This window comes from Chroicocephalus ridibundus, chromosome Z, assembly GCF_963924245.1.
Source record: "Chroicocephalus ridibundus chromosome Z, bChrRid1.1, whole genome shotgun sequence".
Lineage (NCBI taxonomy): Eukaryota > Metazoa > Chordata > Aves > Charadriiformes > Laridae > Chroicocephalus > Chroicocephalus ridibundus.
The window spans coordinates 72,968,664-72,996,215 of NC_086316.1; the positions used below are offsets into that span (position 1 = coordinate 72,968,664).

The 27,552-nt window shown below is 37.5% G+C and overlaps 1 protein-coding gene across 1 annotated transcript in view; it reads right to left on the reverse strand.

Moving 5' to 3' along the window:
- Positions 1–27,342, reverse strand: part of SLC1A3 (solute carrier family 1 member 3) — a 66,756-nt gene extending 39,414 nt beyond the window's left edge. The window contains exons 1-3 of the mRNA XM_063320170.1: positions 27,154–27,342; positions 25,259–25,530; positions 7,631–7,768 (exon numbers count right to left, since the gene is read on the reverse strand). Coding sequence (XP_063176240.1) covers positions 7,631–7,768; positions 25,259–25,439 — 319 coding nt within the window. The 5' untranslated portion in view covers positions 25,440–25,530; positions 27,154–27,342. The remainder of the gene's footprint in view (positions 1–7,630; positions 7,769–25,258; positions 25,531–27,153) is intronic.
- Positions 27,343–27,552: the final 210 nt, after the last annotated feature.

Consider the following 27,552-nt stretch of genomic DNA (forward strand, 5'->3'; position numbering starts at 1 on the left):
TTTAAACTTTTAAAAACTTTTGTCCAAAATACTTCAGAATTACATGACATAATTATTAAACTTATCTGCCCACATTCCCTTAAAGACTGTGGAGGGGAACAGTATAAGAAGGTTCCAATTTTTTCATCTCTGAGTGCCTGCCTGAATAATGATTATTAGGGGTTGTAGGCCAGAGCTGATAGACATTTGTTTTATACAGTAATACAGGCACCAAAGAGGTGTTTAAAGCAATTATGCGTTTAAAGTTTTGTGTTTGTATATTTTTTGCTGCTGTTGGCCCAAATCTACCATACAGATATTAGCTTGAGATGAAATTGTTATAGGACATGGGTCAACACTAGTAATATTTCTTCAGTAGTTTATCAGTACAGGAAATCCATTTCCAAGATCACTGGATCTTTACAAACTTGGTAACTTGCATGCCCACACTTTTAGCTGGTCTTTGTTTTGGAGACACACAGGTCACAGCATGAGTTTTCCTTTATTTGTGGAAAAAGGTATTTGGATGTTCAAATTAAATAGCACTGTCATACAGTTATGCAAATTGCATATGCAGACACCTATATGAATGCATAAACTGATGCGGGCGTGAAATGTACAAGTGCATAAAATTAAAGCTGCCAGCTTTTACAATGTTGACATGCATATGTAGTATTGGGTCGGGGAGAAAGTGGGCAGAGCTGCCTGAAAAAGAGGGTAAATTACATTTTTAATAACGTTTTATATATTTAAAGAAAGGCTTGAGTAAAAAATAACACATTCCTAGGATCTTCATGGACCTTACTCATAGCAGGCTTACTACTGTAGGAAATAACTACAGAGTTCCTCTGTAGAAAGCTTCCAATACAGATATGCAGGCAGTTCAAATACACTGGTAATACAAAAGGTCCTTCCGTCATAGAGAATCTGTCAGTTTTCTTCTTTTACCTATAACTAGAGTCAGTGTAGATGAGTATGAAACTTTTCATTGATTTGATGGGGTTTGATTACTTTGACTTCTAAAATAATTTCTTTATGGCATGCAAAAACCAGAGAATTTGAGAAAATCAGAAAATTTCTGATTGTTAGAATTTGGAAAATACGTTCATTGCTCTGGTGACCAGCTAAATTGAGCAAACATTGCCTAATTATTTCTCACTTTTCATGTATGAGCTGTATCAGGAATGCTATATTTCTTAAACTGAAAGACAGAAGAGTAAGACTGACTTTTGTTAATATTTTTGGCTTCCATCTTTACTGTGAGTACGCACGATGTTGCACAGCCACTAGCTATAGGTCTGTTCTGACAGAATGAATTAAAGGGAATTACTGCTAGATCTCTCCTTTTTCTTCCTGGGAGAAGGATAATGCTGGCTCCACGGCATTCGTTCCCCTCTCTGGAATCCTGATGAATGGGAGACCTTCCATCTGTTGAAATTACCATAAACATCTGTGGCTGATATGAGACAGCACCTGGGACCTTGTAGTAAGCGATAGCCTTTTTTCCACGATAGACTTGTCAGTGAGTAGGCAGGAAAGCACTGAAACTACACAGACTTCATGCAGTATGGCTCCTGCTTCCACAAACCTAGACACAGGATGGATTCCCAGCCTCTTTTTTGAGGAGGTGATGTGCAGGTCTCTTTTGTGTGCTCTGATGTGAAGGGTTAGGATGAGCAAAGTCAAAATTCTGGTCCTCTATGTTTACTGCTACTAATACGTTAGTAAAGAACATTACAATTGTCAAAATGAAAAATGCTAGTAATTTACTAGTGGATGGGTGCTTTGATAAGATTTAATAGCATTTGCATCCGGTTACACTTGATGGGTCATTTACTGCCTCGTTTGCAAATATGAAACTTAATTTCTTACATTTAGTAACATGAAATTGTATTATTTTCTAGAATGATATCTTTCCTGAAGAATGCATACAGCCGCTATCTGGATGTGGGGGCTGTGCCATCGTATCACAGTTCCCTGTCATAAAACCTAATTTAGGTCCATCACACCTTATGCTAACTTCACGATACTTTTTTTTTTTTTACTTCATGGATAACACATTCCTGTTAAGCAGTTGTATCTAGTAAAAAAAATATGGTCCATTTATGTGTATCTGATTATTGGTGATATCATCATAGCTAGTTGCAAGCGGTCACTAGGTAACTTTGGGTGTAGTTTTTCTACAGCAACTATCTCAGTTATGGCCCCATATACCATTCTTGCTGTAATTATTTGCTTAAGTTTATTTCCATCTCTAGAGCGATGTAACTAAAATAGCTATATACTCTGTGTCTGCTGAGCTGTGACAACTTAATCTACGTGTCTCCATTAAAATTTCCATCATATATAGTCATCTGCTTTTCTGCCTGGTAGCTACAAAAAAAAACTTCACCAGCACTACACCTGAAAGGAGCAAGAAAGCAGAGATATAAAAGGGAAACATGATTTGCCTAAGCTTATACAACATGCCACAGCATTAATTTTCCACATTTTACATCCATAAGTTGCTTTGGGCAAAATGTGGCTTTTCAGCAGTTGAATCTGTTCATATCCAGATGCTGCATTTTTCCTGACTTACATAAGGGAGCGGCTTGGAGACTACGTCAAGTTCAGTTGTTTCTTTGAATATTATCCTAATTTCATTATAGGTAATTTCAAGCAACCGCATCTGCAAGTTGGCTGTTAATTGTGATCTCTACTCGTGTTTTGGTTTATTACTTGAGTCATTTTATGTGCCTTTGTATGTCAGTGAGGAGACAGACCATGTTCCTTACTACTTGTTTTTAACGTTGTCACCATTCATTGGACTCCTTCGATAGCTGAAATCAAAAGCTTCATATGTACATCTGAGGTTAGTTAAGAAGCATCCATACATGGAAATTCCAGATTTCTGCACATTGTCAACACTTTCTATAGTTTTTGTAGTGATAAATACTACGAACATGTTGAAAAAGTCTGGGCACAAAACCTTGTGTCTCTGAGTCTGCTCAAAGGAGAGTGACTTGTGTCTCCTGCAGTTGTCAGTGGTAGTCGGTTATTGAAAGGCTGCATCAGAGGCCGAAAGTTTCTGATCTTCCAGATTCCAGGAAAGACAGTCATGACATTATGTGAAATTAGAAAGGGGACAGAATATAAACAAAAATATACTACAAACTACATACTAGATGTTTTTCTTCTTTAAGGTAAACCTTCCGTAGTCAGTCTTCTAAACTGTTTTATGATACAGCCTTCTTTTGTGTAGGAGGATTCACAGTCTTTTTCTTTCTGTTTGTACAAAATCTTGCACACAGAATCCTGGTCTGCGATTAAGATTAATTTATCCCATATTACTGCTGCTCCCATTAACAGTTTGGATAAGCATTAACTTATCCAATGAACAGTGCAAGCATTAGCATCTAATGAACAGTGTGTTGTACTGGTGTTCATGATCGGGATATTTGCTTGATTGTACCATTGCTGACCTGCTGTATCATCTGTGGCAAGCCAGTGGACTTCGCTCTTTCACTGCCTCTACATTCCTTTTCTCTTTCCCCAGCTTAATTTATGTTAGCAAATAAACTATTGTCTTACTGTTCATGTAATGTGCATCAAATATTAGTGTCAGATCTTGACTGGGCTTTTTGTGCTTTGCTATACTTTAGCATAAACATATTTGAAAGAAATGCGCAGAATTTAATTCTAGTTTACTTGCAATGGAAAGCAGGGGTCTCTGTACAACTAAATTCCAAGCATCCAAAATTTTGGGGAAAGAGAAACAGCCTCTATATTAAACTGAGCTATGACCATAACTGTGCAAAATATTTGCAAATACCCATTATAAAATTTCTCTATCTTTAATATTTGTCACAAACGCTATGCTCCAACTACACTTTTTGTAAAGACTGTTCATGAATCATTTTTGTGACTGTGATTTCAGGAAATATGTAGTTTCATTAAGAAAAGATAACTCATTTTGATGCCCTTATATTCAGTGAATAACTGAAATACACAGATAAAATATGTGGGCCAGTTTTAAGGGCTGGCATTTCAACTTCATTATGATCTTGCTGTAACAACTCACAAAATGTTAATGTATAGTGCTCTTAATGCTGGTGCAAATCTTGCAGTCTTTGCCTATTTCATGATGAGTTGAATTGTTATCATATGTGTATACATTTATTTTATATACCTTTTAGGGCCAATACATATTTTAGAATAATTTTGTCAAGCAATTTGTTTATGTCAAATGCTTCAAGTTATAATGAAATAAGAAGGTTCAAAATACTTTTAATTCCTGTAATTGCAGCAAATTCAAAATAGAAATGGAGCAAAATTGTCAGCCCTGTGTTTGTGTAAGAATTCAGGCCAGACTTGGCCATAAAATAATCCAAATGTGAATTTCATCTATTTGTTTGGTTATTTGTGCTACTACCCATATACTGTGCTTTAATTTTGCCTTTGACTTTCTAAGAGATAATGTTTGGGAATGCTCACTTAGGAGTTCTCCCATTTGCAAGACTGTAGAGAATAAAGACCAGCATAGAGTATGCAGCTGGAATTGTGTCTAAACCAGAAAAGATGAAGAATACAGATATTCATATAATCATATTTTCCTATAAACAGTAAAAGATGGTAAAAGGTATGCAAATAACCTCTATTTTCTCCCAAGCAGTTGTTACTACATGCCTGGTAACATACACATCAGAAGATAGAATCTCATGGAGAAAGCTTTATACCTGCTTGAGCCGTGTGCAATAATGGTAAGTCATCAGGCAAATGTGAGTAAAAGCCTCTAAATGTGATTCTGCATTGTTTCTTTCATGAAAGTGCCAAAACAGGCTATAGAGAAATGTGACTGGGTTGACTTCACCTTTTACAGTTTATTTTCCCAAGAGCCTGTGAATAACCATCAGACCTGTTTACCTTCATAGAAGTCTTTCATTTCTCAACTTATCTTTCACTTACGTAACAGCTTATAGCTTCTATAATTATTACTTTGTTTTTATTGTTCTAATTTCTTTGACATTCACAAAATTTGCAAAGGAATGTAGTCATCCCCAGCCTATTTCTAATACCTAGAGACCGTATGTTCTGATATTGTCATAACCAGTTATATTGAACACACTTACATAAATACAAATGGAAACCCAGAACTTCATATCTGGGAGACAGTGTCACGCCTGCAAACAGCAAAAATATTTATTCAAGATCATTTACAAGTGGAAGAAGCAATTATGTTATCAGTGTGCAAGACCCCAGAGGAATCTTTTTGAGGTTAGTTAAGAGGCATCCAATTTGCTTTACCAAACAAAATACAGGAAATAAGAGATTTGGCTCATGGATGCCAAGAGTGGTCTTAAGACTGGCTTGAGAAGCATCAGAGTTTTATCCAATGAATTATCCTATAACATGTAAAAAAAAGAAGCCAATAGCATCTATAAAATTGCATCGTAGAACACCTGTAAATGTTACAGTTCATTATTATTTGGATATTCAATAATACTTTGAGTATGAGAGTTCTGCAGCAAATATGTAAGAGCATCTTTTTAAAACAAAAGAATTTATACACTAAATGAGGTGTTGTTCACTATAGGAAACAGTTTTTCCACAGTTTTTAGCAATAAACTGAAAAATGTATTTTAATCCCATGGAAAAAGACATAGTCCTGTTGCATTTAACAGTTTTCAGGAAAGATGAAATCTGTCATTTGTGAATGGCATAGAGTTTTCTCTGATGGTTCCCTGTCAGACTAAAGAAGTTTAAAATTTCACCTTGAAAATTGCTGTCACTATTTCAAAGCTAAACTCTAAGAATAATCCACTTAATACTGCAAGGCACTTGTATGATAATACAACAAATCTTATAGATACATACGATTTCTCTTTGCCAAAAGCCTTTATATAATAAAGGAAATTATTGTTATGAAAAAAAGGGCATAAAAAAGTATAAAATGGCTGCAAAGAATTTAAAAGGAAAAAAAAGGTTACCAAAAAGAAGGGTATTGTTTGAATCCAGAGATGGAAGATTCTTTTAAGAATAGAATTGGTTGGAAACCCATTGTTCTGGTATTTCACAAAATCTCTACTGAGACTTGGTGATCCAGCAAATGAGCTTGTTTTATCACAAGGCCAGCTCCTTGCGACTTTCTGAGGTGGATTTTCTGATCTTTACCCGAACAAAGCGTTTCTACTTAGAATTTTGAAAGTGGATTCAAATCCTTGTGTAGGATGGTCTACCTAATTTCCTGTTTTACTGTGAGCTCTGTCAGAGAACCGACATGGATGCAGAGTTACAAGGAACTGAGCAGGTAATTTCTCCTGCAATAACTCTTCCTACAAAATGAAGCAGCAGTGCCAGTCGCAGCTGACACTGACGAAAGGTAAATGTTTCTCCTTTTCTACTTTTAATGGTTCTTCTATCAGTGTCCAGCCAACCTGGGGAGTTCTGCAGTGAAAGGGACAAGAAGACAGCAAGGAGACATGACATGTAACAGAATTATACACTGGTTGGGAAGAAAACCTGTCACTGTTTCTAAAAAAGATTTATAAATTTCTCCCTAGTTTCAGTGTGCATTAAGCTTTCAGAATCCCTATAATATGTGTGTATATTAACAAGCTATTACTTTCTCCTTGAAAGATCTGAAGGCAAATGATTTTGTAACTGTGAATACCCTATTTTTCTGCTGTGGTATTAACAGTTTATAGACATGCATATACTGTATTTGGTATCTGTGAAGATGGGGGTCTATGCTCATTTGCATTTGTAAGAGGAGGTCTTAATATTAAAATATTTTAAAATCAATTAAATAGAAAACAGCTTATATTCTGTGGATCCTCTAACAATTAAGGTAGTATATGAGGTATTTAGATCCTAGAACTGCACAGTGGCTGGTTTTGATTAAGTTCTCCAAGCTGTACCAGCGATTTGCTGACAGACCTTAGTCCATACTTTCTTTTCTTCAGATAATTACTAAGGTAAATATATCACAGGTACATCCTGAACATTCATAAAAAATCCGAGAGCTCTTTCATGAAACTTAGGTGGAATGACAAAGCATATGTCATCATAACAAATTAATTGTTATATCTCTATCTTAAGGAACAACTTAGTAAAGAGGGCTTGAAGCTTAATAGTGCTGCTGACCGGAAGACAGGAAACCAGAGCTGATGGAATGAAGTTTCTTCCAAAGTATCCAGTCTATCCCACCTATCACCTATTTTTTCTAATCTGTTGCTAAAAGATTAGGAGGTAGACGAAGTTTACAGGTATGTGTTATCGCCCACGATCAATAGTTTAAACTTTCTTGGGTCTTCGAACTATTTTTCTGAGATACATTATCTTTGATAGCAATAGGATATTGTGGAGGAAATATCTGTTCAGAAAGTAAGATAAGAAAGTGGAGTACAGAGTCAGCTTCATAGTAGCTACGCATAGTAACTTGTACAGTGAGATTGTCTTGGAATTGGGAGAAGCATCTTTCAGTTTCTTTGTATATTAATTCAAACCTTTTGTTACTTTGTCTTTTAAACAGCAATAGCAAAGGGATCGTTTTCTACAGGTTTTAACACTTCTAAGGCATGGAACATTCATTTTCTTAAGATTTGGTGTGTGCATCTTTATCAAATTATTTAAAAGAACAAAAAAAACTGTTGGATTTTTTTTTTTTTTTTACCTGTGACTAAACTGGATACAATTAGCGGCAGGACCAGCATTTGCAGCATTCTCATGAGTAGTTCTCCTGGAAATGAAAAGTACTTGACTTCCCGGTAGCTCATCTTATATGATCGGAGAGAAAATCCAAGGATTACACCTGAAAAGAGGGAAAGGATATCGTGACTTACTCTTCTAAAGTAGTAGTAACATACAAACACGAGTATCTGTAGAGGACTTATTTGGTGTATTTGGTTGTAACATGCTGTTTTGGTTATTCCCAGGATTGCACTCCTTTCTCAAATCTCAACTACTATTATGAGTAGTCCTACTGAAGGTAAGAAATTATTTTTCACTGTAACAGATTCAGGAGGTTATTTGCGCTTCTGTTTTTTAAAATCTGGATTAATGTGAAAGGGTACATCTCGAGCATTAACGGAAAGGAAACAGTCCCTGCTACTGCAGCCAAGCGCTTTGACTTCTGGGATTTTGAGTGTAATCATATATGCAATGCATGTACATGCTAGCTACCAACCTTCAGAAGTCTTGTCCATGCCTGTTTACTCTGTGGGGCCTGGTCCTGTAGATGTGCTTCAGATTGGATGAGATAACCAGGGCAGACGTATTTGAGAATCCCCTTGTGGTTAGGTCTTTATAGGGCAAAACAGCATCGGGATGTAAGTAGCTTTACCCAATGCCTACCTTCAGAAATGCAGGCACTTGCAAAGAAGCAGCTAATCAGGGTTGGAAGGTGTTACCAGATAATTAAGTGGTGGGTTTCAGTGCCTGAGGGAGTGGGGTAAGGAGTGCCTGGATCCATTTATCTTGGTGGGAACAGATAAATGGTGCTTGAGATACATTTACAAATGGAAGCCATAGATGGGCTGACATGTGGCAACCTAAATTTCTCAGCTAGAACTTCGCAGATTTTGTCCTGTACTTGGCACCAACTGCTTTATTTGCTTATTTGGTTAATTATTTGGTTAATTGACCCAACTAGTTAGAATTTACTGAATGTTAAATGATTTGGTGCCTATCTGATGCAGGTTTTCTATATCCAGCCAGGATCTGGAACGCTCCTTAACCATACAGGTGGTGAAACTCAACTATCCCTCCTTCCCATTCATGACGCCATGTTCTTCCCCGCTGTCTAGGGGGGAACTGCTACTTCCAATTCTTAATCTCTTTGTGGTTTAGTTTTTTTCAATCATATTTTAGATTGGTACATTCATACAGCAGATATCTTCATGCCAAATTTTACTAGCTAAAATATGCTGTTATGCCTCCTATGCTAGCTTATTGCATCTGCTGATGTAAGAAACAGCTGTTACTGTCACGTTAGTGACCCCTGTCTGATCATGCTGTTAGGGACGTCAGAAGGTTGGTTGAGTTAGAGGAGTCCAGAAATGTCTTGTGTAGGGCAGAAAATCTCAGTGCTATAGATGGAAGGAAAGTGATTAGAGCACAATTGGAACCAAGCATGGAGTTCACACTATGGAAGAGAGCGGTGGGACTATGGACTCAGGTAGTCAAAATGCATTTTACATAAATGACTTTTTTAGGCAAAAGTGGATCATAAACTGCATAGAGGGAGGGCCTCTGAATTAGTCTTGTTTAAAAGACCTGCTTTGGAGTTTCCCTTCTTTTTAATAAGGTTTTAAATTCCACTGCAGTGTTACTGATTATTTTCTTTTTATATGGGAAACACATTTCTCAGATATAAAGAATCCATCTGGACCCTTTGTTTCAGTACTTAATGAGCACTGCATTTGGACAACTGGGTAACAAGCAAATAGAGCTAGACCAGCTTCTTACTTAGGCCACAGTCCTGCAATTAGTTCCGCATGAATTAATCTCTGCACTAGTACAAAGCCTCACTGAAGTTAGTAAGGGTTTCTGAGGCTGCTATAAGAACTAGTCCTTATGCTATGCTATAAGGGCTTGATTATCTGGTCCACTACTGTTCAAACAGCACAAAGTGGCCTAAGAGAGAATCAGGGCTTGAGTAGATGGCTGTTTGAATTAATATTATCGGTAGTGAGAGTAAGTTTCTGAAGCTCCATGCAAACCTGTTGAGCCAAAAATTATTGCTTTTTTTGTCCTAAAGCGCTCTGTGCATAATTACAGGGTTGCCCAGCACTACAGTTTACAAAAAGAATTTCTGCGATGTGGAAAAAATGTGCCCTGGTAGTGTATTCTGGTGAACTGGGTCAAACACACGATAGTTACTAATTCTTCAGCCTTGATCTTAGCACTGCTGTTAATTTATACGCAGTTGTGCCTAAGCGGTAAGAACCTTTCTCTGACTCCCTACTTGTAAAATAGGTATAGTAGTAGTTGCTTCACAGACGTTTCTGGCAATTGTGTTCACACAGTGACCTTAGCAGTGCAAGAAGCAATTTAAGCAAATTATTCCCTGAATGTATTCTGTGACAATGAAAGCAGAACAGCATGATTTTACCAGTCTCTCTTGATTTAGGATATATGGTGATGAAACTTTATTTTCTGTTCTGAGTTTAAATACCTAGATACTGTATATTACAGGCTGTCTGACAAAGTTTTATCAACAAAAATTATGAACTTGAAAAAGAAAAGTCAGACTTGGCAAGGTAGCTTTGACTTCATTGAATTAACCAGAACCAACATTCACAGGTTTTAAACAGTGAGAAAACAGCATACAATGATGAATTAAAGATGGCCACAATGACGAAGTGTCAAAATAAATTTGGGAAGTGAGACCTGGTAGGAGGTACTAAACCTTTGGAAGGTGTGTGTCCACGTCTTTGTGTGTGGTAAGAGTTGTAGTGCTTCGCACCCTCCACAAGCAAGAGTGAGAAGTTTAAACACTAGAGCTGGCCTTTCTCAGTAAAAGTTTCAAGTTTCTGATTAATTCTGAAAATTGTAATGAAACAAAGCCTTGTGTGAAACAACCTCCCACAACCTGTTGTGCAGGTTTCTGTCTACCCTTTGTAACAGAAAAGAACAACTAATCAACGCTATCAGAGCCTGACTTCTCAAATAGTAAATGTTATACCATTTCTGCACTGCAGGGAAGAGTTGATTTCTCGACAGAATTTGTTAGGCTTTTTCTGGACAAAAATCAGTACTGCTTTTTTAAGTTAAGCTGAATTCTATGCATGCGTATAGTTCTGTAACAGAACCATATTGCTCAATAATTTATACAGTTCATAATGAAGAAGCAAATCAGATTAGAGTTATAAAAAGATTTTTGAGGTCTTCTTGTTAGTGATATAATTAAATTTATGGAAAACTTGATTTGCAGATAATCCTGATGACAATAAGAACAATTCTTGAACTAAACCATTTTATTGCATTTTTATTCCAATGCAGATGTTAAAAATAAAATTAAATCTGTATGAATACAGTGCACAGAGGATCTAAAACTTGAGAGAAGATGATGAAAATAATTCTGACAGTCATGGGAATGTGATGAAAAAATGGTAGATATGATTTGGGATTGCGTATTCCTAAAATAGGAAGACACTGATGAATGGACTAGAGTTTTCACTTTTAGGCTGCAGTACCAGAAAGGAAACAATAAAGTCTTCTTGACAGGGTTTAAAAACTACGGGTATACCTGTAATTGCTAAGAAACATACAACATTCTATATAAAATTTCTTAAATGAATTAACATCAATGTGTGATGAAGTAAGCATTAAAATCAGGGCCTTAAGCAGAAAGGTTCTTTTTTGTTTGGTTGTTTTTTTAAAAAAATAATGTTGTACTGATCTACCAGAGTATCATCAACTTATATATAATATCCTAAATTGAATTTGAAAATGAACTTTGAAATCCTGCATGGAGAAAATGAAGTTCTTAATTGTTTTAGAAAATGCCTTGTTCTCACAATGTTAGAGGGCTATTTCACGTGATTCTTTGTGTTGCCTAGATGAAATAGGTTGCTCACCTACACATGGGTTTAAAACACCACATCATTAAAAAAAAAAAAAAAAGAACCGTAACTCTTAGAAGATGAGAGGTGAAGCTTTACTCAGATCTAAACGCTCATTCAAGGACTTTAGGAAAGCTAAAGTCTATCCTCCTCCTTGGCCTACATAGAAGAATTAGATTTAAAAAAAAATTAATAGAGAGGATTGTGTTTTTTCACTACTTCAAATAATCCGTAATGTTAAGAGAATAAGGGAGCTCCTAATTGGCATGATGTTTTTAAGTGAACAATAACAGCAGTTTTGTTAAGTAAGTGAAGTCTCAGTTTTTAAAACGAATCCTTATGTGCTTCTGGTCTCTATCTTAGTTCAGGAACACACAGGAATTGAGACCATACCATCATTTGGCGTTCATATGTTTTTAAATGTCCATTCTCTCTACTGTATTTTTATGCAGAAAGTAGAAAATCTAGCAGTTTTACTTTTTAACTGATAAAAGTCACTCCTAGTGTATTTCAAGAGGAGATCACTAGGTGGTTTATTCATGACAGTGCAAGAGCTGTGTTTTCCGTATTAGCGCTTGCCAGTTCAAAAAGAACACACCAATATAGAGTTACATATACTTCTGCTTTTTACCAGTAAATCTCAAAACACTGTCAAATGAGGTCTGTATCAATATCCTTGTTTTTCACAGATGAGGTACAGACTTACTTTTTCTTTTCCAGCAGGAAATAGAAGACTTCATAATAACTGGAAAAGATAGGTGGAAAGGTGCACAGAAGTAACAGCTGTTAATAGTGCTCTTCCAGAAAACCTTGTAACCAGCAGGCAAATAACATTTTGTTCTATAACAGAAATTGGGCTGGAGCCAGTGAGAGAATCACGCTCCTACCAGTTTAATGGCACGTTGTATGTTTTTATTAGCCGCACAGCCATTTCATTCTTCTGGTCCTGCAGAGCCCTGGAATGAAAGCTTCTGTTCCTTGGGTCATTTGTTTCTGCTTAATTTACCATTTTGTTCTGACACCTTTTCTTCTAACAACCCGTTTAGATAAGGCCACAACTGTATTTACTTGAGACAGACAGATAAATAACTTCTTTAGTGAGAAGAAATACTTCAAGTTGCCGACAAAATCACAATTGTTCTTAATCTTTTGCTTTGCTTGCCACAAGAACTACAGACTCACGAATTCACTTGCATGCTTTTGATTTTCATCTTTTTTTTGTTTCACAATTTTATGTTGAATCTTCACCCCAACCTCACCCCCCTTCTACAGCACCTGCTCCTTTCTTCCTTCTGGTCTTCCTTTTGTAGGTAGGGAGGTATGTTCCCTTTGAAACCATTTTGGTGAACCTAAATACTGTGTACCTAACTGAAATATTCAATACCTAAATACTGCAGCAGACTTTTTTTTTTGTGATTGTTATGTTACTTTTGATAAGTTTATCTTAAAGATTAGCTCTAATTATGCTACTTATTGTTTAGTAGCTAACTACTTTTTCTACTCAATTAATTTAATTTAGGACTGCAGCAGTCCTAAACATTTGAGAACTACTTCTTGTATTATACGGTCACAGTGCTGTCTTGTTACATCTCTTGGACCTTTTTTATCCTAAAGGTGTAAGATTATGACTCTCTTTAAAGGTCCTTCATGCAAAGTATATTTGATGGGGTAACCTAAGAAGCCGTTTATGAGTCTTTATTCCAAAAAAGGAGAAATGCCCTTGGTTGAGGGGAAACAGTTACAGGCTCTTTTGTCCAAGTCCTGTGGTAGGCAAATAGCTAAGGAAAGGTAGGGCATGTATGGAGTCAAACTGAGGGGAATAATGCTATGAAAAGCATCAAATTGCTACAGCTAGAAAGAGACTACAATTTAAGCTGATCTTTTGAATGGAATGGAATGGAGCTACAACAATCATCTAGTCCACCTCCCAGACCACTTCAGGGCCGATCAGAAGTTGATCAGAAGTTAAAGCACGTTGTTAAGGGCATTGTCCAAATGCCTCTGTAACACTGACAGCCTTGGGGCATCGACCAGCTCTCTAGGAAGCCTGTTCCAGTGTGTGACCACCCTCTCGGTAAAGAAATGCTTCCTAATGTCCAGTCTAAACCTCCCCTGGTGCAGCTTTGAGACATTCCCATGTGTCCTGTCACTGGATCCCAGGGAGAAGAGCTCAGCACTCCCTCTCCACGTCCCTCCTCAGGGAGCTGTAGAGGGCAATGAGGTCTCCCCTCAGCCTCCTTTTCTCCACACTAGACAAACCCGGACTCCTTACTTCAATGCACTTGTACTTGTCATATACTGAGATGAGCTTATTTGGGTGCTAAACAAGGAAGGAACTATTTTTTATTGGGTTAGATTTCTGCCAGATTAGTTCCCTGGACAGCTTTACTGATGTGCTAGATGATGGTGGTGCTGGTGTGATGTCAAAGGAGGAAAGCAAATACTTGGGGGTCAAAATATGCAGCCAGAGGCGAAGGTAAGATCGGCTTAATCAATTACAGAAACATACCCTTAAGCAACCAGTCACTCCTCCTGTGGCAATACAGAATTTGAGCTAATACATAGCTTAAACTTCCTTTCATTCTCTTCTTCTGAGGCTGGATTTAGAGCAAATGTTTTCCACATGAACTTGCTTCTCTGTTTCAGACCTGAAGATGACCAAGTATCAGTTGGCTTGATAAACTAGCTGTTATTCATCTACTACAGGGCTCATTTGACATCGACCCAGCAGAGAATCTCATGTGTACAAGTGTATATATTTTTGTGTGGTATGTTCCTTCTCTTTTAACTGGATGATGCCACAGCACTAGAGAGCTTAAGGACGTGTGCTCTAAGTAGCTCTTATAGGTGGCTATATTGAAGTGGAATATGGGCTAATTTGGACACAAATGGCTACCTCTCCTTTGCTTGAGAGATATCACGAGGGGAGTCACAGGAGAAGGACTGTAGAAGAACTAGATATCTTAGTCATGATGGGGATGCAGAAGATCCCAATGATATGATATATTGTGTCATGGGGTGGTTCTAGCAGCAAAGTGAGACCTTACAACTTGAATTAATTCTGTTGGGAAGAATGAACTACCTGGTTTACCGGTACACAAAACACGTATCTTCTTCAGTCAGGATGCACAATACTTAATGTCCACCACCCATGGTAGTTCTGGATGGCACGTACTGATTTGTGGCAGGCCTGACACTTTCTGGGAGTGCTAAAGTTATTGCCTACATGCTGCAGAGTCTACTGTGCATGCACACATGACCACTGAGGCTCTCTGAAACCTCCAGCTATCAAGAAATTTAGCTGAAACTCCCGCCTCAATTAAGCTGTGAAAGATCAGAAAACATCAGGCAAAAAAATCCTCCAATTCCACCTGGACAGAATTCTAAGGCTGTAAAAAGAGACAAGTCCAGAGAAAAGCCAATGTGTAGTGAAGAGCTACACTGATGTCAAAGAGTTGTTCCCTGCATCAGAAGAGAAGTCAGTGTGTTACCTTTGCTCAAGGGTCATGAGAGTGCCACGGCGCTCTCAGCTGCCCTGAGGAGAGACAGAGCCGCGGTGCTGCAGTCGCTGTGTGTCTGGAACACCTGCCTCCCGAACCCTGAAGGGAACTGAATCCCTGACGATTCGCTTTATGTGGTGAGAGCTATTACCTTCCCAAAAAATCACACCAGACTTCTAACATCACTCTTCAGTTACAATTTGCAGAGATCCAGAAGCATTTTATAGTATTCGTGGGGAGCCTGAAGCTGTAAGGAAGAACTGATGTAACTAAGGAATGAGTAAAATCACTGTTCTATGAGGTACCGCCTAAATGAGGCTGCTTCTTATACCAAATCTGAGGATATAACAGCATCTGAGTGCTGTTCAAAATTTTTTATAAAAATCACTGAAATCTGTCTTTTGCTGCTTCTTGGCTCTAGTGTTACACTGATACATTTTTTCCCTTCTCTCTCAAGTTATTTCGTTCATTTGCCCTTCTTCCCCAATTAGGAGGTAATTCTCTTCCTTTGAGAACATGTCCAAAAGATTGTTCTCCTTTTGTCCGACTTACGCTTCTCTGTTTGCCTTCAAATTTTTTCTTAATTTTTTCCTTGTTTTCCTTGAACAATTTCTGTATTTATTTATCATCTTTGATTTCTCTTTTGTTGTTATTTATAAGACAAGCAATCGCAGGCCATTCCTGGAGGATATGGAATGAAGAAGTTTTCACTGCTGGCCCTGAAGCAGACTGTTCTTTATGGAATAGGGACATTATTTCTGATTTCATCCTTAGACAAAAGACTTTATTGAAAGACGAACTACTGCTAGTTTATGTACTCTTACTAGTCTCTGAGCTATAGAAAAAATACTTGTGATCCCCAAAATAACAAATAATTCCATAAAAATTCAGGAATTCTCTCTTACTATGCTTAGAAAAAAGATCAGACATTCACAATATATGCCAGATTATTTTTTGTAAAGTAAAATTTAGAATTATGGTACCACCCAGTGCTTTACAAAGTTACTGTAATAACTGTTCTTTTCATGCTTGGGTTTACTTTGCTGCTTCACTTTCTTGACTAATGTTAATGTTTTTGCTCGCATAAGGAATAGTTCCCAACAGATAACAAAGCTGCTCTCTTAAAGTTTACATAGTTCCTTTCTTACCTTTACATTTCTTTCTCTCCTGTTTTTCCTCAACTGGAAGCTGACATAGTCCTTAACAGCACTGAATTCTGTTTTTCTCTACTACAGTTTCAGCTGCCCATCTGTATTATTTTGTATTTTTACAGTATAGTAACACTGAGGAATTGCGGTCAATGAGACTGAGATCCCTCAGTGCCAAGAACTTCGTGCAAACATGCTCAGAAAGCAGAGCTCTACTCTGAATAACTTCTAGTTTAATAGAGAGCCTGAGGTTAGACCTTGATAGTTGCCTTTATTTGTTTGGTTTTTTTCTAATTCCACCTTTGACATACACTACAAAGGTTCGTTGTAAGCTTGGCTTCCTTGGTGTGCAGTTTTACACCATCGTTTGCGGGACATTCAAATTATGCATTCATATCTCTATGGAGCTAGCCCAACTTTTCATTCCTACAAAACCACCTGTTAATTTAGCTTAGTGCTGATAGTCTAAATCTGTAACTGAGATGTTTGCCACTGAGGATTAAGTATTTTGTTGAATCAAGATATGCCTATGCCAGAACTGTTTGGGTCATGGAACATAACTCACGTGGCAGACTTTGTAAAAGGTTTTAAAGAATCTTTTTTATCCAGTATCTTGCTGACACATGGAAACAACCTGGACAGACTGAGAGGAAGCATTTCCTGTTACAGAATACAAGATTTTTGCCATATCAGGTGTAAGCACTACTGGAACCCTTTATTTATGTTTGATTTATCATTCAGTGAATTCTTTTGATAAGGATATCAGGTTCATCACTGAAATTCATGGAATCATGTTATGGTCTTTTTAAAAAGATAAGCTAGGATGCTTTCAGCCCCTAGCTGTTTGATTTTTGTTACCTGACCCACTTCATCCCTAAAAACCTCAATATGACTATGAAACTATTCATAAATAAAACCTTCCATCTATTTAGTTTTCTGGTCAAGAGCCTCGTTCAAAACATGAATTTCCAAAAATGTTTTATTTCAGTTCATTACATAGACTTAACTCATCTGAAGGATATGTTGTAGCATAGATAATTAATTTAGATGTAGCCTCCATATAGGTTATGATACATCTCTTCTCACTGTTAGGTGTTATTCAGAATGGCAGAATTTCCCTATCTTAAAGGCCACAAAAACGGCAAAGGGAAACTGGCACCTGGAACAATACTTAATTACATAGTAAGTACCCAAGTCCAAATTGTGAGCTTCAGAGTCTGTCTAGATAAAAAAAGCTTATTTCTGGAAATCTGTACAGTCAATGGGGACTTGTCTGTTCGTTTTTGGAAGATCCCTCACTTTTCACTGTTCTGCTTGTGTTTTTCTAGGGATTGCCATGACCCAAACAGCTATTTGCCTAATTCCAAGCTAAGTCCTGCGGATCTAGAAACTGAACACAACCAACACATGCAGAGAATCACTTGGATTTGGGATGCCCTGTGTTCCTGTTCTTGCTCAAAGGATTACTTGACAACCTGGGGCTCCCTGTTACAGATGAGTGTTTTAGCCATGAGGTTTAAACATCATGCTGCCTTTTGCTCTCTTGGCATATGTATTTGCCTCTAGAAGTCTTGCATTTCCTTCTGCCTATGACACAACTTGGAAAAGGATGGTGGAATTGCATCCTCCTCTAAGTTACCTTTTGAAAGGAAGCCAATTCCTCAAGTGCTGCTGACACCATTCCCAAGGTGAGGACTCTTGTGCTTCTGGATCTTGACTGGGTGAAAATATCTGGCATGGTCCAGACTCATTCAGAAAGGAGCGGGAGTAGGAATGCAAACCTGTTTGTTTGCTGGGGTTTTTTACCTCCTAGCAAGTTTTAGGCAGTTATGTGCATAGCTTGTGGACTTGTGGTGTTACCCTTTTGAGTCTTCTAGCCCTCGCTCATGCACCAAAAAGACACTCAGCTCTGAGATATGCATCTTCTGTTGCTTGACATCAAAATATATGCAGTAGCCTTATTTATCTACTGCCTTTAGTTAGTACTCCCAGGAATTCCCTGATTAGCGGTCCTGCTATATTCATGCAAAGGCAATTTTATTCTCATTTTAATTTAGTCCTTCTGAATAGTAGACCCAGAGCATTTGCTAGGGCCATTTTGAGGCACCAGCTTATGTTTCAGTGTAAATAATGCTTAACACTTAAGTCCCATCTTTTACAGACTTTTTTTGAATAAGAGAATTTTCAGTTATGCCAAGCTACAGTAAATGGTGAAAACCAAGCACACACTTCCTAACTGTCAAGCTGATTTCCGTTTATGATCTTCTATCCATGCCAATAGAAAATACATAGACATCTCAAATTTCAAGCAAGAAAAGGTGCCTCTTCAGTGTACAGAATTGAACAAGAATTGAAAAGGTGGACATATGGGAGGACAACCACAAAATATGAGTAATGGTAACACTTTCTTATCCTCCTGATTCTCCTGTTATCCTTGTGGTTTTCTTTGCCTCTTTTCCTGCTTTTAACTGTTTTCCTTTTCACTGTTGTACAGTTCACTGGACGTATTATGTTCCTCTTTTGTTAAAAAATGCCTTATAACATCTATCCTCAAAATTGTATGTATATTAAAAAGTTACGCACCCCTGGTTTCATCCTGTTGATTAAAAGTACAGTGTCAGTGCAACTTGGGTTGACATAATAAATGGAATAATCTGACTTTTAGTATAATTTCTCTGGAATAATTTCCATTTTTTCTTTCCCTGTTTTCTGTTGTTTCTTCCCAATTCCATATCCTCTATTTTTTTTTTTTTTTGTATCAATGACTAATTTAAAACTCCTTGGTCAGGACCCTAGTTGTTTTCTAATATACACAGTAGACACCATAGTATATTCTATGAACAACACAGCTGGGACAAATTAGTATTGGAGGAAGAAATCTCTTAGCTCCTTAGTATTTTTTTAATATTACACTTACATTGCCTTATTGCTTCAAAGCTCCAGGCTGAACTGAGCTGTAATATGCTGAGGAACAAATATATGACAAAATACGCTAAATCCCAAAGAAGCCGAGTTGTAATTTGAAACTGAATGGGAATGCACACTAGATGAAAGGAACTGGAAGGATGGAAGAAGGATATACACAACTAATGTGACTGCATGGATTATTTTATGTTGGTGGTGGTTCCAGACACCTGATTTTTTTTAACAAGGCGTAAAAAAAATAAAAAAGTCAATATCTTTCAGCTGCTGATCTAGAAGTCAATGCCACAGTACAAATTATCACAATGCCTGCATTTATACCTTACTTTTTTTTGCAGCCTTATTAACATCCAGAAGATCTAATTTCTTTATTTCTCTCACATTAGTATTAGATTTTTTGTAGAGTTTTTCAAATGTACTTTATCTTGATTCACCTAAAAAGACAAGTATTTTATAAAAACATTTTTTTCTTTGGTATCATAAAATCCCCAGAAGCTTTTAGATGCCTGGTTATTTCAAGAAATTATGTGAGAAATTTCAGCCACATGAATGAAAGTTTCAGGAATTCATAAACAACTGAACATACCACCTTCAGCTACACCTTCATCGTGGCCAACTCAAAAGCATTCCAGTGCAGATGACAACTCATTCTGGCTTTAAAATAGCTAGGGAGCTAGTAAGGATCTAACAACGTTAAACATTTACTCAGCATACAAATCATTGGCACCTTGCTTATGATTTTGTACTGCTCTGCTGTCACCATAGTGACTACAGTGCCTGCCTACTGAAAAGAGGAAAGGACTGGCAAGCCCTAATACTCGTTCATTTGATGCTAAAACATCTTTTTAGTCCCCTTTGATGCTCAACACAAATTTATATTTTTTTTTGCAGTCTTTGGGATGACCACTGTTACTGTTGTAACATGGCTTTTGATAGCATGATCATCATATTCTACAGGCATTTGGGGAATTTTCTTGTAAAATCTCTGACAAACCACATAAACATCCTAAATGTCTCATGCGGTTACTGTCCTGCATTCCACCCAGGACAGCCTTGAAATCTGTATTGTAAGAAGTGGTATTACATAAATGAATTAAAATTTAATTTCTAGAGAGGTTTGTGAGAGTCTCACCTTCCTTTTTTCAGTGAGTGTATGTTTCTCTGCATTGTTTTGTTGTAGCAAGGCTACATTTAGCACATTTTGTATCTTTACTGTGCATATATGCACAGCTGCTGTCTCCAGAATACACAATTGTGATTCACAAAGTAGCCAAGTTTATTGTTACTCAGTACCACCTATGTCCAACAACCAGTGCTGTTTCATTTCAGTAATACCAGATCGTACATTAACAAATTAAGACTGCGATAATATCATAATTTTATTTTGCAAGTAACTGCTACAGTACTGTACTGTTCATATTTCGCAGCCTGACTTATATTACTAGCTACTTAATCACAGAACGAAAGCACTTTTTATTTCTATACTTCTTCTGCTTTTTGAAAAGCATCACCTCCTTTGAATTTTTAAGTGTTACTCTGGATCTTACAGTGTCTTTTTATGGTTTTTGGTTGGTTGGTTGTTTTGTGTTGTTTCCCCGCCCCCCCCCAAATTGTAACTGTTTCTTAAGTCAAAAAAGAATTCAGGTTTTGCGTAGCAATTTTTTCAGAATATTACTTAGGAAGGTTTTGTCACTCAGTGGGAAAGCAATTGTGCTGGGCAGGCTCTTTTAGGCGAGCACTGGGGCAGAGGCAGCCCCTGAGTTCAATGTAAATAGAATTAATTTCTCCTTAGCTGTCCCCAAACTGTCTTGATTTTCTTGTATCTTGATCTTTTGTACGGTACCACATTTCTCCCCTAATTATGTTTTCACATATTCTTTCACCTAGGACCCACCTCCCACAGCTGTTTCTCCTATAGTGATGGATCTTTGCTTTGTTCTCATGCAAATTTTACCAAGGCTGCCTTAGGCACTGTCATCATGTTCATTGTCAGTGTGTAACGGGGTCAAATACTCTTCTCTGGGTATGTCAGCCTCAGTCTTCAATGGATACAGGGGATCTGACAGTAGTAGAAAAGATGTCACTTCAACACACAAGAGACCGGGTTGTTGTTTTTTTTTTTGTGGGCGTTATCCAGGATTCTGTCTACCTGTGGGTTACAGACTTGTACCTCTTAGGGCTCATTTTAAACTATTGTTAAACTAAACAGGAGTGTGCTGAGACAGGAGAATCTGCTACTCTGGACAGCTTTTCACTGTTCAGGTATTTTAGGGGATTTTGTGGGGTTTTTGCCTTCTGTATCATAAAGGAACATCTGCAGGCTTTATTTAACTCTGCTTTTTTCAGGGTCATGGGGACATTAGCAACGCCTTCATCTCTCCTGTCTTCTTCCTGTACTTCTAACTAGACTTTTTTTATAAAGGTGTTGGAAAGTTTTGGAATCTTATATATGGTGCATGCTGTTGTAGAGCAGATGTTGTATAGGCCAATCTACATCTCACATCTGTTGTGAGATTGCCCGCAATTACAGAAGACTGGGTTCAAGGACACAGCCAGTCTTGAGCTCCTTCAGTGGACAGGCAACCAGAGAACAGAACTGGATCCATCCCCATCTCCCTTGAATGTCCCAGTGGACAACTGCAGCATATAACTTCGGCAGCGTAATAAGGATTTTAGCTAATGATTTGGAGCTATAATGGCTTCTTAACGATGCAGAAACTGCTTTTTGTCATACTTGCTCCACAACCTTCCTCTACTTCGCCGAGCCCCTCAACTAAAACAGTATGTCTCTGTGAACAGCTTCTGAGGATCTCTGCTCAGCAGCTCTGTGTGTCTCAATCTTTCCTTCTGTACAGGTTCAGAATCCACAGGAGATTCTTTGGCATTTGGGAGTCCTGCCAGAGTAAAGTCTGGACTCCTGTGGCATTTTTGGAAAATGGGAGGTAAGCAGCAGAGAATCAAGACAGTCTGATGAAGGAAGGGTATCTGAAAGGAAGGCATTTTGGGGACAGGATGATGGAGCTAAGTAGCGTGGGAGAGAGGGCACTGCCTGAGATTTTGCCAGTAATTTGGCTAGCACTTCAAAGTTTGTAAGACTTCCTGCAGATTTTCCATGAGCCACCATGACCCCAACCCTACCTTAAATTGCTCCTGGTCACCGTGACACTCTGAATTTACCAGTGGTCAGCTTCCCAAATTCACCTCACATAATTGGTCTCATCTGTTGGCACTTGCCAAGATCCACTGCAGAAAACTAATTTAATATTTCTAGCTGTACCAGAAGAATCTGAAAAACTGCATCACAACTCACTTATTAACCATGCTTTTCTCGAAGTTTCTTAAAGGACTTGAAAGCAGTTTAGATTTCACTAAAAATAGCAACTGCAGTGATAATGACGATCTGCTGGACAGACCCTGCCCATGCAGAGTATGCACTCAGAAGGACCTTTCCTGAGGGTTTGGGGAAATGCAGAATAGCGCGAAGTGATTCTCAACATGAATAACTTCTCGCATATTCATCATTAGGTTTCTAAAGACTAATTGGGTTTGTATTATAGCAGCTAATGAATTCAGTGCAGAATCAGAGTAACAGCAGAAGTTAGGGTAAATGGCTGTATTTTTCCTCTATCACGTGAATGCCAGAAAATCTCTACTCTCAAACAAATGCATGTTGCAGCTACCCACTTCATTACAAAGTGCATGTTTCCACAGACACAAACTCAAGTGCCTGTTATAAACTACAGTCATGAAATTGGGCTAAGACATATGATCCTATCCACTTAACCTCCACCAGCATCAATCCTGCTCAGCAAAGAAATCGGAAATGCCCTATTAGATAGGCTTATTCATGTCAGTCCCTTGACAAAGGAGGCCTGAAAGAAATGTTTCTGCTCTTTAAAGCTAAAATTCTGTTTTTCCTGAGTTTAGTCTTTATGAAAATTGCTCGACTGACAGAACTAAAAACTGGTGTAATGTGTCTGTTTAGATTGCAGTGAGTATTAAGCATCATTTTTTGTAAATGATTCAACCCTGGCCTGAGTATAGTTTGGTTTCCACCTACACTCACATCCAAGCATCTCTGATGAAACATCCAGTGCTGCTAATTGGTGGGTTAGTTTCGCAATGTTGGTTACTGTTTGCTAGGAAAGTGATCAAGCCCACCGCCTGATTTTCCACAGATCACCAAACTGAGAGATTACAACAATTTAGTCCTTGCCAAACTAGACAGATGGAGTTAACCGCTGAGTGTTTTCCAAACTCCTTATCCAACTGTTCCCTACTTCTGAATATTTCCACAACAGCAAAAAACTCTTCAAAAAAACCAAATTTTACCTTTTTATAAGCCACCAAGTGTGAATTTACTGTTCTAATCATATATATACTGTAAAATTACACCACAAATAAAAAATGTAACAAAATTTTGTAGTATTCTCTCATAGTAATGAGGAGATGTTTTTCCACATATTACACCAGATACGTCTATAGGTTCATGAGCAGAATTTGAGCAGCCAGCTCATCATTTTCATGATTTCCCTAACTTGTGTTCCAGCCTTACTGGTACTCTGCCATTGCTGTAGGTGGCAGTGGAGCTGTGGGCAGATGTTTGTCACTAGTCATCTAAAGCTAATTGGAACATGCAATAACAGTAAAAACGCTTCTCCAGCCTACATTTCTGTTCCCACTTTGCCAAATTTACAGGAGTCACACTGGAGCTAGATGACGGTGAAAAAATTGCAAGAGCACATTGGTCTTGTGCGGTATAGACAGGCAACAATCTAAGAATTGCATTCCTTTGAGGTTGGACAGTATTTCAAAATCCGCATAATTTGTTCTGCCTTTCATGACCACTGTAGAAAAAACGCCCACATTTTTTACCCCCGATATTAATGGGGTTTTTGCATTGAACAAATTCTAATTTAGGAATTAAAAGCACTGTGATAAAATACTCTTGATGAATATGAGAAACTCATGTTTCTGTTATAGCAAAAAACTACTTTATTTTACCAATATGCAAATTAATATGGTTGTCTCCCAGAAAAAGACCATCAAACCTGAAATTGATTTAAAAGAACCCTGCAGATGTGGTATCAAGCAACAATAATGCTAAAGCCCTAAAATCTTAGTTCCTAAAAAAGCTGTAGAACCATAGCAAGCAGATTTATAGAGATCAGCATTATCAAGGACATTAGGGCCTACATAGGTGTAGGATATATACCCTTAAGTGCTAACATTTGGGTTTTCATGAGCAGATTCATAGAAATTAGAAAATAAAAATGAAAGTGTTACAGTAAAGCCATAATATTCTTGGTCACACCATAAAGAAGGGTATTTCATGAAACACATGGTGTCATTTAGAAAATCTGTAGTTAAGGGAAAATTACCAAAAGTGATTGTGTAATTATATAAAGGAAAACTTGTTTAAAAAATTGTATGTTTTTCTCTGAAGATTCTCTTTCTTATCAAAATGTTTAGCAATATTTTAAATTTACATTTTGGTGCATTCCAAATCTACATGCTGTTTGATGTCCTGGATTCCTCTCCGTATACTGTAAAAAGGCATTTAATCAGGTGCTATCTTGCAGTCCTTTGAATAGGTAGCATTGCCATTGTTGCCCCAATTGCATCTGAAGGATGCATGTGTAAGATTGTGAGTGACTGAGAGAGCATAAACTTGTACTTAGGTTTGATTGGTTTGCTTTTATCAAAGGAAAGCTGAAAAGATTGAGGCTCTAATATATACTTTTGTGTAGAAATGTCACTTCATTTCATTCATTGAGGATTTCTGTTTGTCATTGCAAGGTGTTATTTTTTCATAGATTAGGGAAATGAAAGTTACATCCTGAGCATTCGCGGCAGATGGCTTCCACAGAAAAAGACTTCATTGAAAACATTCAATTCAGTTATTGAATCTGATTCTTTAAGAGAAGAATCCATAAACTAGCTATTTTTTTTTTCACCAAAATTCAGCTGAGGAATACTAGAATAACTAAAATGCCTCTTCCCTAAACTTCAACACGCAGCTGTCAAAGCCAAAACTCTCCAAGCCAGAACATTCTTATCAGTGCAGAAGCATTTGGGATCTCATTTGTAATGCAAATCGCTCAGGCAAATCGTCATTGTCAAATGCACTGGAGAACAGAATATTCCTATTGAACAAATTACTCACCAAGAACCACGGCAACAACGGTGAAGAGCACAAAGGCATTCCTCAATAAATAACTTTTAACATCATCCTTTGTTATGCTCTGCACTTTTTTTTTAGCCAAAAGTGTACGTTTCCGGACTCCTTGTTGAATGCGTTCCATCCTACTTCCAGTTTTTGGCTCTTCTCCGTTACCTTTAGTCATCTATCTTCAAGAAAGTTTTCTTCTACAAATAACTTCTGTCAATATCCCTTCAAAAAATGGAAGACTTTTCTGTGGGAGGTACTAGAGAAACCTGCAAGACAAGAAATACCAAATATTGCAGTAAAATTTTAGAGGAATGATTAGCCATATGTTTGCATGGAAGTAAATATTCTTCATGTTTCAGTAAAACTTACATTATTTGTAATATTGAAGTTGTTGCTTGCAGTTTTTAATAAATAGCCTCAATGACTGTTAAAGAACTCTTTGAAAGAAGGATTACATGGAGTGATCGGATATGTCCCGTGTCTTCAGAGATTAATCTGAATTGCTGTCATGCTGTAAAACCCAGGAGTAACTTGTTTTTGGCAATTGCTAGAAATACGCTAATGTCAAATTGGTACAATCTGTAGAAGCATAAGGTGCTATAATATTTAAAACTATCTGTTAGGCTTGCTTTTCATCTGTTTAGCAGGCCCATTTTATCTGAAAAAAATTCTGGCTCACCTTCACATTAACCATTGAAGAGAAATATTTTGCTTAAACTGATAGGTTTAAAATGTTCTGCATTTCAGATGGTTTTAAATGGTTGAATGCATTGGCTGAATTCCTCTTTTTCACATGTCAAAACGCAGCAGGAATAGTTTATTTATCCCTCAACCTCTATTTAGAAGATATGCCTTTGACAGTTTTATGTTGATAACGTTCATCTTTGAAGTGTATAAACTATTCAGAGCACATCTGTAAAACATCAGGAGTTATATCCCACTTAGCTTGACGCTTCAGACTGTGATACAAGTTCACATTGCAAAGTAATGCTTAGCTTGACCTGACGGCAATTATGGAGATATAATCTGATTTTACAAAATCAAACACTGAATCAACCTTAAAATGTTTTAATATTAAAAATCCTTCACGAGGACATTATTTTTCATTTCTTTTTTTTTTCTTTTTCTTTGGTGGCTGCCTGGTATGAATTCATTTAATAATGGAGCTGCAGAAAGGTTTCAGAAAAATTTTAGACTGAGAATCCCATTTTCGGAGGACTTAGTTAATACACTGGCACGTTTTTATGAAGAAATCAGAAATTAATAAATGGATACAGTTAGATGCTTCCACTGAAATCTCACTCCATTTATACACAGCCCGACTCTAACATCTTACTTTTAATAAATCTAGTGCCCAAAAGTCCTTTTTTTAGGAAACACTTAGAATATAAACACACAGGGTTTTCAAGCAGTCTGTTTTAAAGCAAATACCGTGTTGTAACAAATTAATTTTGATGGGATTTGATTGCTGCTTCTACCATATGTTTCAAGTTTGACGCTTCGGCGCAGTATTGTCTCCAAATTTTAACAGAATGCTACGTGTTGTGCTTCTTTACAGAGAGGAAACATTCTAAGACTCAGCTAGATTTTTAAATTAGTGAGTATTTTAGCTTGGACACGACCACTGTGTGCAAGCAGGGTTTTTTTCAGAGTAATTAGTTTTAGTATTTTGCAAAAAAAAAAAAAAAAAAAAAAATAGATTCGTTTACAGTGCCTTTTCTTTCCAAGATGATTAATGCAGATAATCTGTCCTTTATAACTTACATTCAGATCAAGAAACAACATGGATACAGCCAGAAGGATCGTTACATAGAAGTAACATACAGAGGCAGAGAGTGAAAAATTCAGACTCCCTACTCAGAACCCACCGAATGAAACGATCGTCTCACCTTTTCAGACCTTCGGTTCTCTGGGAACAGGGTGGTGGCAGGTAAGGTAGGGGTTTCCCAGCAGATAGAAGCGAGCTGCAGAGTGGAGCGAGCGGGAGACAGAGAAAACTGACAATCTGCATGTGCTCTGAACACAGCAGCTTACTATCACCGCAACTTAAGGAAAGGGGAGGAGACTGTTCACCCAGCTCTGAGAAAAAAAATAAAAACACATCAGAAGAGAGGGGAAAGCGGAGCTTCTGAATATTGATTAGTCTTGGCACAGTGAAAGCAGGGTCACTTGCTTTGTTTTTCCTTTTAGACCACTTTCACGCTTTGTCAGTTCAGCTTCGTTAGAAATGCAAAATCAGAAGCCGGGAAGAACTGGAGGATCGTGCGCGCGCACGCACACGGAGCAGG